Genomic DNA, 12,014 nt, shown 5'->3' with positions numbered 1-12,014 from the left:
GTGAAAAACTCACCTGATGTAGTGTTAAGGTGATGTTCACCAGTAGATGGCAACAGGGACAAATGAGTAACTGGCACAGGTATTTTCTATACAAACAAAATTTCACACTGAAAAGCCTCAGTGGGAATTTTTGTTTGCATAGAAAGAAAAGGAAAAAGTGTCTTCAGGTCTTTCCAGTGTTTTCAAAATTGTGTTTTTCAGATTCACATCAAAACCTTACACAGACACACACACACGTTCGTTTTCACATCTTAGTGAGGACACTGAATTGACATAATGCCCCTTAACCCACCATCAGAAATCAATGCTTAACCCTCACAAAGAAGTTTAAACAAGAACACACACACACACACACACACACACACACACACACACACACACACACACACACACACACACACACACACACACACACACACATACAACAAAATATGTAAAATTGCATGTATTTCTCGTTAATTTTTATTGAGATTTTAACCATTTTTAGTTTTCATGGAAAATAACTGTTATTCATGACATGACATAATTTCAAATAACTTCTTAAAGTCAGTAAATAGCTGCCACACAAGAATAAATAAAATCAAAATCATTGTCACTGTACCTACAGTGCGGTCATTTAACCATCTGTACACACTGCCTTTATGTATCCAAAACATAAAAATTAAAATGCGCTCTTTAAGACATTTGTTTAAAATAAAATTTGCACAATCGAATCCAGAAAAACACAACATAAAGACCGTCAACACTGCAGTCCTGAAACCAAGCATGATAAAGTATACGCATAATAGAGTACTCTGGTTATTTGCCTGTTGTAGCATACAAGGTAATATGTTTTCTGCAATAAAGTTACCAAGTTAGTCTGTTACAAACAAGCAATCCAACATTGTTAAATATGCTGCTATATGGCCAAAAGTATTGGGCCACACCTCTGAATTGATGAATTCAGGTGTTTCAGTTCCATGACTACAGGTGTATAAAATTAAGCATCCATGCAGTCTGCCTTTGCAAGTATTTGTGAAAGAATGGGTCTGAACAGTTCACTGCTCTCATAGTGTGGTACTGTAATACTATGCTACGAAGTGTCAGACAACATAAGCTGAGAAAGTGAGTGCAGGCGTGCATAGTCAGTAAAAGCCACCAAGGCTCTGCACAGCTCCAAACCTCCTCTGCCACTGACATCAGGATAAAAAATGTGCACTGGAAGCTTCATGGTATGGATTTAAATAGCTCAATATGTATGTGGCCAAAAACTTTAGTCCATGTAGGGAATTTTACCACAGTTTACACAGATTTACGCAGTTTAGAGTCAGTCAGGTCAGCTAGTGTAATGGCAGAGAGGGCAGCCTTTACATTGTAGAAAGAGTCACATTATTTTATTCTGGGGTGACAGTAACTGTCTATGAGCTTCTGAGCAGGCATAAATATTGATATAAATATATAAAAAACAAAAGTAAAATACATTCATGGAACTGTCAAAGTTGCTGAAAACTGAGCAGAAGAGAAATATTTATGTGATGTTACATTTTCCTGAGAACTGACTGTGATGACTCCTCCAAGTGCTACATGCTATTTTGTCCTGCTAGTTGAGCCTGCTGTCTGTTCTCAGCCCTCCTCCTGTTTCACTGGCATATATCCATCACCAGAGGGCTCCACCGACCTTCCTGTTGACAACAGAGCAAACCCCTGTGTCATGTGACCTGGCTGGAGCTGCAAAGCTGGACTCAGACGTGGCCCAGGCAAGTTCAAAGGCAGTTGTGGAAAAGAGAGCAGGGAGCATGGTAAAGCACTGGAAGGATGAGGTGGAAACAGGAAGCGTGTAGATTCAGTGGACTTATCAACATCCTCCATGCCCTCATCCTGACTCAGCTGCTCCTCTCCCCCACTGCTAACACCTGAATCCAAGCTGGGAAGCTCCGGGCTGTCAGCCTGCTGTTTCTCCACTCGCTCATAATCAGAACAAACCTGGATAGACTTGCCAAACACACCTCTGCTGCTTCCAAACAGCCTCTGAAAATCTGCCTTTTGTTCATTCCCTCCCTCCTTCTCTTCCTCACCCTCAGGTTCCTCATCATGGCTATCAGTCATATTGATGCTATCTGCCTCCATGCTCTCTTCACTGACCTCTTCACAACTGCACATGCCTGAATCTAGACTCTGAAGCCTAAATCGATCATTGTCGAGCCTCTCAGTTTTCTCGTAGTCTGAAATCACCTGCACTGACTCACTGTTACTGCTGCCTTTGAGCAGCAACATTAACATCTTTTCTTTCTCTCTCGCTTCATCGCTTTCCTGTTCTGCGCTTTTTCCTTCAACCTGAGCACCAACAGGGCCATAAGGCGTGTCAGCCGCACAGGGCTTCAGATTCCCAGCAGTGAGTGAGGAAATAGGAGGAGGGCTACAAAGCTCAGAGTAACTTGGGTTAGTGAAGGTGGAGCTGGTGGAGTCATAGCTGCCTTTGTTCAACACCATCTTCTCATCTGGCTTGTAGGTCACAACAACATCCACAGGCGAGGTTAATTCTACAGTGATCATTTCCACTGGTTTCAAGAAGGAGTGAAAGTATTCACTGGGGAACCCACTCTGGAGGAGAGAAAGTCACAGAACAGAAGAGATTAGAAAGATTTGAAATATATAAAATATTCAATCTGCACTTCAAGAAAAGGATTAAAAAGACGAATGGATCAGTGAGCAATTTTGTTTGTCTGGTTAGACCGTCTGCAGCACAACTTTCAGTAATTCTCTTTTTATGTTGCATGCTGTGTCTGTTTATGAGCTGCAGTTAGCTCATTTTTATTTGTAGATGGTTATGACAAACTATTTGAACTCAAAAATAAAGAAGATTCAGTATTCGACTTACAGTCATATGTGGCTGACACACAGCTCAAAATAAATGCTAACGATAGCTGCTAGTCATGTACATTTACTGCAAACATTTTCACCATGATAGTACACAAATGTTATTTTTTACTGCCCTGAAATGGCAGTTTCGATTGTTTTTCATTTAAACTGTAACCTGTGTTTGGCATTACATGATTTAACAGTAGACAGTAAAGAGGACACATCTAGAGCCTGTATGCTTACCTTAAAATGTACATTCTGCAGGAAGGATTTTCCTGGGTCTGGTACGGGCTGACCTTTCATTGTCTTTACTACATAAACCCTGAGGCAACAAAATTACAATCAAAACCAAAGCTGTCAAAAAGAATCTTTTTGTTTTTAATACATCATGCCAGAATAACTAATCATAATATACTGCACACTGAGATATTTTTGGAAAAGTTTGCTTACCAGTGTTTTTTAGTTGTGCAGAGAATGACTGCCATTAACACTACAACACCTGCTGTAATTATGCACACAACAAGTCTAGGAACACCTGAAAAATACAAGAAAATAAAACAGAATAGAATAACTTTATCGTCCACACTAATGGAAAATTGTCTTTGGTTCATCAAAAATCAAGCAGGCAATAAAATCATAATAAAAATCTTGGTAGGAATCAGACCACATTCAAACCTAAGCATAAATAAAACTCCAATATACCTATAGAAATACTTCACAGTATATGATGATTTTTTAAGATATTAAATGCTTTTGACACAAAGGATCTCTTATAGACTTTTTTGCTAGCTAGAGGCATCTTGTAACGTCATCCTGACAGCATTAATTCAAAATCAGAGTGAAGAGGGTGTTTGGGGTCAGTAACAATAGACCAGGCTTTCCTTAAGACAGCTTGAAGATACTAGATTCCAATCAAGGTTGCTATCAACCAGTAATTGTTCTGGTAGTTCTAACAATCGTGTTACAAAATAACAAAATATTCTCCAATTAGCTTTCCTGTAAATGGAATGAGCATAAAAAAATAAATCTTGTCCTTAAAATGTGTTTCCAGATACTTAAAGATATTAGTGACTCTCACAGACTGACCAGAAAGTGAAGCCAGTCATGGGGACTGGGTAATTCAAGACAAGCTTTTTCATTTTTAATAAGGAAATAATGAAATTTACACCCTTCTTCCAACCTGCATCCCTGAGCAAAATCATTAGGGCTCGAGTTCCTATAGAAGACCAACAATAGCCATATCATCAGCATATTTTCACATTTTCACTTTCCTATCTTGGAGCTGCATGTCATTTACATAAACAGAGAATAACAATGGTACTGACTGTACTGACTATGACTTCATCAGGTAAAACAAATACAAATTTTCTGTGGGCTTTAGTTGCTCTTATAAAATGTGTGTCCTTGTTGTACTGAAACAGAAGACAGAGCCGATCACGTTAGCTTAGAAAAATGAGAGAAGGCAGGACTGAATGTAAAAGAGAACTCTGTAGAGTTTCTTAAACGAAACCATTTGGCTTTGGAGCCATTTGGCAAAAAAAGTACCTGATGGTGGTTTTCTTTTTCCTACTGGTGACTCCCATGATGCAGTGGGGCTCCAGTCGCTCCAGGCTCCCTGGGGTTGAGGTTTAACAGACCGCACACGAACTCGTACCTCGTACTTCTCGCCTTGTATCAGTTTGTCTGGCTCCAGCTCTGCCCTGCACTCATCCTCGCACTGAATGTCAAGTTTTTTCTGCACGGTGGGATCCTGACAGACAGAAAGATTTTTATATCACTTTATTTACTCTTGCTCTGAATTCACACAAACAAAGGGCAAGGATCGTTTGTACACACTATTTAAACGTGCACTTTCAGGATCTCAACTTCATACCCAAACTCATTCACACTGTGATACAAAATCTAAACTTACACTCCATGACTGATCCTGCTGCTTCCACTGCACTTCAGTTCTGTATAAACTGATCATTTCATGTTCGGGGACTTGGGACAACCAGGAAACAGAGGTGGCGTTGACTTCTGGCTTCGAAGGAGGATTCACCTTTACTGTAAGAGTGTGCACATGAACACACACACACACGAATCACACAAATATGTTCTATGGGCTCCGTAAATAGGTCATATTGTAAGTAACAATGAGGTAGTATATTATAGATTACTCACTGTGACAGGATGGCTTGTAGGAAGTGATTAGACTCTGCTTCATATGAGCACAGCTCAGATTCATGGACAACACATGGAAAGACAGAAACTGAAAGAAATTGTTTTAAAAAATTAAATACAATGATCCAAAACTAGTGAAGATCTAAATCGATTGGTAAATTTAAAATGTTTTGATTTAAATCTACAGATAATAGTTTCGATGTAAATCTATCAGTGATGTATATATGCTTGAGGCTTTCCTTGGTGTCACAGAGTGAAATTCAGATTGTGATCACAAGGGTGGGACCAGTTATGGTTCTTCTTAATTTTTGATATATTATTATTTCATATGTGCAGGTAAACCTGCACATATTAGAAAAAAAGGGGTCCAGAATGCTCTCTTAGTTTAGCTTCTACGTTTTGAGAAATTTGCATTTTCACTTTCTTGTCAGGAATACTGATAGTAGTCTGTGTCTGCACAGAAGCCATAATTAACTTTAATTTCACTTCATGTGCAGAAAAGGAAAAAGTAAAAATAAAAAAGAAGCCTGATCCTGTCTGAGTTATACTTCCTGAAATTCATGCATAGATACTCAAATATAAAATGGAAACCAGTGTGCTTTAAATGTCCTGCTGGCCATATGCTCATCACAGGCCTCTTCACATCTGTTTATACCTTAAAAAGCAGATGATTCTCTTGTACAGATTTTAAACATATTTTTAATAAACAGGGTATCCACCAACAATGCTAGTTGTTTACACACTCACAGTGTATTCCATTTCAAAGATGAGGGTGCACTCCTTTAGGTCTGGTCTGGAGATGTCAACAGACTTTAGGTCACAGGAAGCGTTGTAAAACCTGAGAAGAAGAATATTCATTTGATTTTGCTGTAGATGACATTACTGATGACATTTGTGACTCGTGTATTGTAAGTGTTATGCATCTAGGTTTTCTTTTTGTGACTGAGGTCCTTACATGCGGTTAGATTTAAATTGAGCATGTATCGTGCATGCAGTGTCATCAGACACGTATTTGCTGTTCCACAAACATGTGATGTTTCTATTGTAGTCAGTGTAGCAAGTGAGATCTGTGAGAATTAAAACAGGAGAGAGATGGGATGAAAATGAGTAAATATGTCAAACAACAGATCTTAAAATCAGTTAAATATGAATCAAGAAGAAAAAAAAGACTAACTCTCTGGAAGCCTGGGACACTCATCACTTCTGCAGAGCAGCAGCAGAGGCAGCAAAATAAGAAAGGAAAGAGTTTTCTTATTTCTCTCCATTTGTTAAGTCCTCAGTTTTCTTTCTTTGAGGCCACTGGGATGGTTTGTTTCCAAAGCTCAGTGACTGGAAGATTTGAAGGATCGTAGTCGCTCCAGACTTTGGCTCACTGCTTCCCAATTTTTCTCATCCTGCCCAGATAAAAAAAAAATTTAAAAGTGTTTTTTAAATCATCTGGTTGACAAGATGCAACGATGTGACAGAGGAGTTTTTCACAGTTTTATTTCTGCTTCCACACATAGAAAAAAAAACTGCTGCCTACAAACACATCAAGAATAAGTTGTAACATAAGCAGTCGATGGAAAAACAGAAATAGAAGTGTTTCAGATTCTGCCCCACTCCTCTCCGGTTCCACATCTGTACAAATGTGACGTTTGTTCTCTTGCAGAAACAGAATAAATGAACAATGATGATTTGAGACAACAAAGTTCCAATGTAAATCAGGCTTATGCATCAAAATCAACACCAAATACAATGTCATTGATATTTCCTTTTTCCAGGTAAAACAAGACCAGCTGTTTTTTCTGAAAGACCACAGTCATACAGCCATTAAAACAGGTAATGAAAAGAAATACTCTGGTCAAATTCTCATTTTACACTCAGCCACGCACACTCAAGGCATGTAAAACCTTTCATCAGCTTCCTTTTTAGAACATACAGCAGTCTGCCTTTTTCATCCCGCCCACATTTGTGCAAAAATTTCTGTATATCAGCAGTTTCCATTCAATCTCCATTGGAATTCAGCAAAACATTTGAATAACATGCAGTTTAAATATCAAACAGTTCTCTTAATAAAATAATAAATATAATAATAATTTTGGCAGCTACACAAACCCAAACAGATAAGAGAGAAAAAAAAGGTTGAATTCATTGAATTCAACCTTTGCTTTGAATTCAAGCAGTCCAAGCAATTAACACTGTAGAGGATCTTACTTTGAATCGGCACTGCTCTCCTGACTAAAATGTGAACTTCTGATTAATTATTCTTCACTTCTGAGCATTTGAAGCACGTTAACACGTGTTTCTTACTTCCTATCATTTCCTTCAACTGACAAATAAGGTTAAATTTAGTACCTGATGACACATTTAAACATGCAGTCAGGTAGAAACTGGCAGCTTCTGCGTTAATGTTTCAGTTTTAAACTTCATCATCATTTATTAGTTTGTTGACTTTAATACAGCCTGCCATTTCCCCCAGCCTGTTGGATTTTTAACCGTGCACAGCAATGCACGCAAAGGGCATGCTACAGCTAATACTTATAAATGTATTAGCTGCAGCTGCCTTTGCATGCGGACCGCAATGACATTTAAACTCTGTGAAAAACAGGATGAAAAAAAAATGTGTTTGTGTGGATTCGTGGTTCTTGTGGTTTTGCAGCCAAGTGCAAGCTGACCCACAAACACACACAACCTGACCTAAAACTTTCACTTTGTGCGTTTACTGCAGTAAAGCATTTTATCTCTGCAAGAACACATTGATATTCAAGCGAACCTTTCTTTTCATTGTGATTAACGCAAACATATTAAGTTTATACTGCATAGTGCTGACGTTTTAGATTCTTTACATGTTTAGATTCCCATTCATAACATATATTCTGCTTTGCAGCGTGATAGAAAACCTAAACCTGCAGCTAGAACCCTAAATATTATCTTCAGCCAAAATCCATAGAATAACAAAGTGCGTTCCAAGTGTCGTGCAGAAGTCAACACTTGTGGCAATTCGTGGCAAGTATACCATGAGTTGCTGCAGTTTAAAATGCAGTAGGATATTTTAAAAATCATTTACTGATAAATATTTGTGGTGCCAGTATCATTTCTTTAAAAAAAAAGAAAAAGTGTTGTTCTCCTTTTTTTTTTTAGCCTAAACCGTTGCACACTACTGTTTTTCTTCCATTTCCGTGCACAGGGGAAAGCACATCATCTTGGTGCTTCTACGGTCACCTGTTTGCAAGGTTTAATAAAGGTCAAAATGTTTTTCTGAGAACTCAAATGTTCCATTATTCTGACAGGTTCACTTCCTGCTAACGGCACTTCTTAAAAAAGGTTAATCTGATTGCATGCAATGAGCTCAGACTTGCAGGATTTTAATAAATGGAGTATACAATTTCCAGTCATGCACATTACAAGAAAGGGTTTTAGTAGTCAGGAAGTTGATAAGCTTAACAGGAGGCACTTTGTGTAAAAATTAACAAGTTGTCAGTTGATACAAAAGGTGAGAGGGGGAAGTTACACTAACTACATCCTCTTAAAATGTACTATTAGATTGAGTCATGTGCTGCAGCATAAAAGCAATATCAGTTCCATCCTGACATTGAGACTCTCTGATGAGAGATCTTTTAGAGTGACAATGTCGCATGTAGTGATCCAAGAAGATAACAGCTTTGCAATCTTCCAGAATAAAAAAGAGAAACACCAGTATGGGATAGGAAATGAAGATTGCTTATTGTGTCAGATTATGATATGAGACCGCTTATATTTTATTTGTTATCTGATCTTTCCGCATGCAAATGGTCTGATAACAAACACCTACCTGACACCTCTAATGCACTGCTGCTCCTCAGTGTGAGGAATCTGTGGAAACTGACCTTTCACGCTACCAGATCTATAAACGTCACACTGCAGTCACATCAATCTGTAGCAGACGGCTCAAACAAGGCACATGTTTGATGTGGGTGTTTTGGTTTAATCACAGCTAACTCTTTCTTCTTGCCTGTGTAGACGTCCTCTGCAGTTAAACCATTCAGACAGACTTTCAAAGAACAGTGAGTCTTTTAAATGCAAAAGATTCATCATGAAGTTCCATGAGCTTCTTTGCCAACACTTACTGTTATTCAACTTCAACAATATCACTAGTAAACATTGCACACATTTTCATAGTTATGATGACAGAGCCAAGCTATATTTATCTATGAAGCCAGGTGAAACTGTCCATTTAGTCACATTTAAGCGTTTCTTAAAGATATAAAGGTCTGGATTATGTAAAATTGTCTACTTGTAACCTCTGCTGTTGTGTATAGAATACAGAGCATGAACAGTTTCACTGTTATTACTTTGGATAGTAATGCCTCAGCCTCAAGTACAAACCATTTTTCTACCCTTACAATGTCATCAAAGCCAAGTCTTTTGGACAGCCTTGTTTCAGCTGAGTAATATTGTCCAATTATGTCCAATGTTTCTGATTACTGCTGTTTGTTGTTTTTGGTTTGACTTCAACAAGACTTTTTCTGTTCTGGTGGATTTTTTTTTAAAGTTCATAAGACTGAAATCACAAGTCTGTTTTGAATCAAACCTGAAGTCATGTGATTAATGACACTGGTCAAAGTCATACTGGACAATCCACAGACTTCCCCAACTAACAGGAGATTTGAATGATTTAGCTCAGTTGACCACTTATCCAATCGTGGAAAACCCGCTTTGTTAATAACTTCAAGATTCCTCTTCTTGCCTCTTCTTATCAGACACTATCTTAATACTTTACCTTCTAAGAACCATTTTTCATGTGTTAAGCATAAGTTCTCTCTATATAATTTGTCTACTGACTTTTGGACTTCCCCTACACTGGTCCTACAGCAAAGTGAAAAAGTTGACACTCTTTGATCTCTTTTTTTTTCTCTTTCGTCTCTTTCTCTCTTTCCTTACTCACTTCGCTGACACACGAGAAAAACAACCACAAACTGAATACAAACACACACTAAAATCTTAAACCACATCCTAACCCCTTTGTCTTCCCAGAAAGGTATGTTTGTTTCCAATAACAAAAAAAAGCAAAAAAAAAAAACCTCATTCACAATCCAGAAAGTCTGCTCTTCATTTCTTGAACTACTTTTTTCTTGACATTACTGGCGCAGCGGTTTCTGAAACCACAACTAGTGGTGAGCTGGAGTAACATGTTTTACTCATTTCCGTGGGCATAAAGATCAGAACTGCTTCATAACAATCATCATGTTAAGCTTCAGTCACATGGGCTTAAAGTCCGGTCCACCCTGCCAACCTACATGACTGACAAAAATGTCACTCATTAGATGGTTGGTGTCAGGAAATGCAGATTTTCCCTAAGCAACTGGTGGTTACCAGAAAGTTGCTGACCTGTCTGGGTATTTTTTCTTTCCTCCTTTTGTTTTTTGGCTGATGTTCAACCAAACAGAGGCAGTAAAGATGTTTGTTGCTCTCTGACTATAAGTAGCTAAAGTGAGCAGGGTTGTCAGTTGGTGGAACCTTGTCTTGTTTACTGTAAATGATTCATGGAAACATTGTTATTATTATTATGGTGTCAGAGACAAGAGCAGAATCTGCAGAGTAGTTTTTATGTGATCAGATACTTGGAAATGAGATGGTTGGATTGATTATGCCACTGTGGCTTAAATTCTTAACTGAAAGGGTTGAAGGTGGGAGAAATTAGCATATCATAGCCGCAATCTAGGAGTAGGCGTATCCTGAAACAACAGCGGCAGCAGCAGTATGACTGTTGAGCGTGCAGGGACACATAATTTTGTACAGACATACAATAAATCCCCTGAGCTGTTTCCTCTAATGCTGCTGGCAGGTAGAAATTTGGGTGTTTACAGCTTACCACGAGCTTTGTGACATGTCTGAATTTCAATTTGTTTAATACTGTTTATGTGTAAAATCAACATGATAAACTTGCTTGTTAGCATGCTGACACATTTCAAACTGCAACCCTCAAAAAAGCTTTTGTGTGCATGGAAGACTTTTGTTTATTTGACAAAAGTATCCACATGTCCTTTTAGAAACCCTTTAACTCTGGCTTCCTTTCCTTCTCTCACTCCTCCACACTATTTTGTGTTTGATATTCTGCCACCTCCCCCTGCCTCACCCCCACACCTGTTTTCCTGTGCCTTTTAAAGTGCACCTTTCCAAGTTAGCATTTTTATTAAAAAGACAGCATTAGGTATCTTACTGGGACTAGTTTTTATATCTAAATATATTTCTGTCTACTTGGACCTTTAAGGTTATCTTTAGTGTAAAATACATTACAATCACAAAATAACTGTGAAAAGTCTTGTTCACAATTATATTGTGGACAATACAGTGAGAACTCTTGCATAAACACAATAGGTGAGCTTTAACTTGTTATGATTTTATGAGTTAAATACAGAAAAAAAAGAAAGCCTTTTCCATTCATCACATGCACGTAACCAGCCACTTCTAATCTCGCTTCAGAGTAGACTTTATCGCTTTCTCCATCACGACTATAACTACTGCAACACCGTCTTTTCTCACCGCAGGTTCATTCATTCATAGCAACTAAAAATTGTGTTTGATCTCTCTTAGAAAAGAGCTGATAAGCCAAGTAAAAATTGAACTTACCGTTCCAGAGTTGTTCAGTGTGCCGTCATTGCCATGTCTGTAGGGTTATTCAGGCCGTGTACCCTAAACATTTCTTTGACTAAAGTTTTGCCGTCTTGTGTCTAGTGACGTATTGGAAAATTTTCTGAGAAAAGAAGAGGCTGCGGTGCTGTGGTTTCCCTTGGGGTTGTAACTCGGTGACATTCAATCAGCGTGTCAAGAAATGTGAAACATGGTGAAAACCCCTTTTTCTATGTTCGCATAAACACTTTCTGTTCCCTTTGCACTAAGTTTCTATTATTTGTCACTTGAAAAAAGAGGGGTTGCAGTGTTACTATGACTTGGTAAGAAGTAAAAGTACTATAATTTCATGCCTCTGTTTTGTTTGCTTTGCTAACTTAAATTCAGAGTCAACTCTTTTAGGGCCGGGTTAAATGATTAGT

General features: G+C 38.2%; 1 protein-coding gene across 1 annotated transcript; it reads right to left on the bottom strand.

Annotated features, from left to right (window-relative positions):
- Nucleotides 1-472: 472 nt before the first annotated feature.
- LOC134628463 (interleukin-2 receptor subunit beta-like) lies at nt 473-11,676 on the bottom strand. The gene is made up of 10 exons (XM_063475139.1): nt 11,593-11,676; nt 6,176-6,395; nt 5,957-6,068; nt 5,749-5,839; nt 5,002-5,089; nt 4,751-4,884; nt 4,384-4,588; nt 3,289-3,373; nt 3,082-3,160; nt 473-2,580 (listed from the first exon to the last, which is right to left on the bottom strand). Exons 2-10 carry the CDS (start codon nt 6,264-6,266, stop codon nt 1,603-1,605), a joined length of 1,863 nt encoding a protein of 620 aa, XP_063331209.1. The 5' UTR covers nt 6,267-6,395; nt 11,593-11,676; the 3' UTR covers nt 473-1,602.
- Between the last annotated feature and the right edge of the window lie 338 nt (nt 11,677-12,014).

The sequence above is a fragment of the Pelmatolapia mariae genome, linkage group LG6 (assembly GCF_036321145.2).
Source record: "Pelmatolapia mariae isolate MD_Pm_ZW linkage group LG6, Pm_UMD_F_2, whole genome shotgun sequence".
NCBI lineage: Eukaryota > Metazoa > Chordata > Actinopteri > Cichliformes > Cichlidae > Pelmatolapia > Pelmatolapia mariae.
Note: the sequence above shows the minus strand (reverse complement) of the source record. Positions and strands in the feature narration are given on the sequence as shown.

Excerpts from the sequence above, each read along its gene's own strand:
- LOC134628463 (XM_063475139.1), bottom strand. The coding sequence starts at position 6,266 with ATGGAGAGAAATAAGAAAACTCTTTCCTTTCTTATTTTGCTGCCTCTG. Across the intron at positions 4,589-4,750 it reads AGCAGGATCAGTCATGGAGT|GATCCCACCGTGCAGAAAAA; the intron begins GTAAGTTTAGAT and ends TCTGTCTGTCAG. Across the intron at positions 3,161-3,288 it reads TGCACAACTAAAAAACACTG|GGTTTATGTAGTAAAGACAA; the intron begins GTAAGCAAACTT and ends TTGTTGCCTCAG.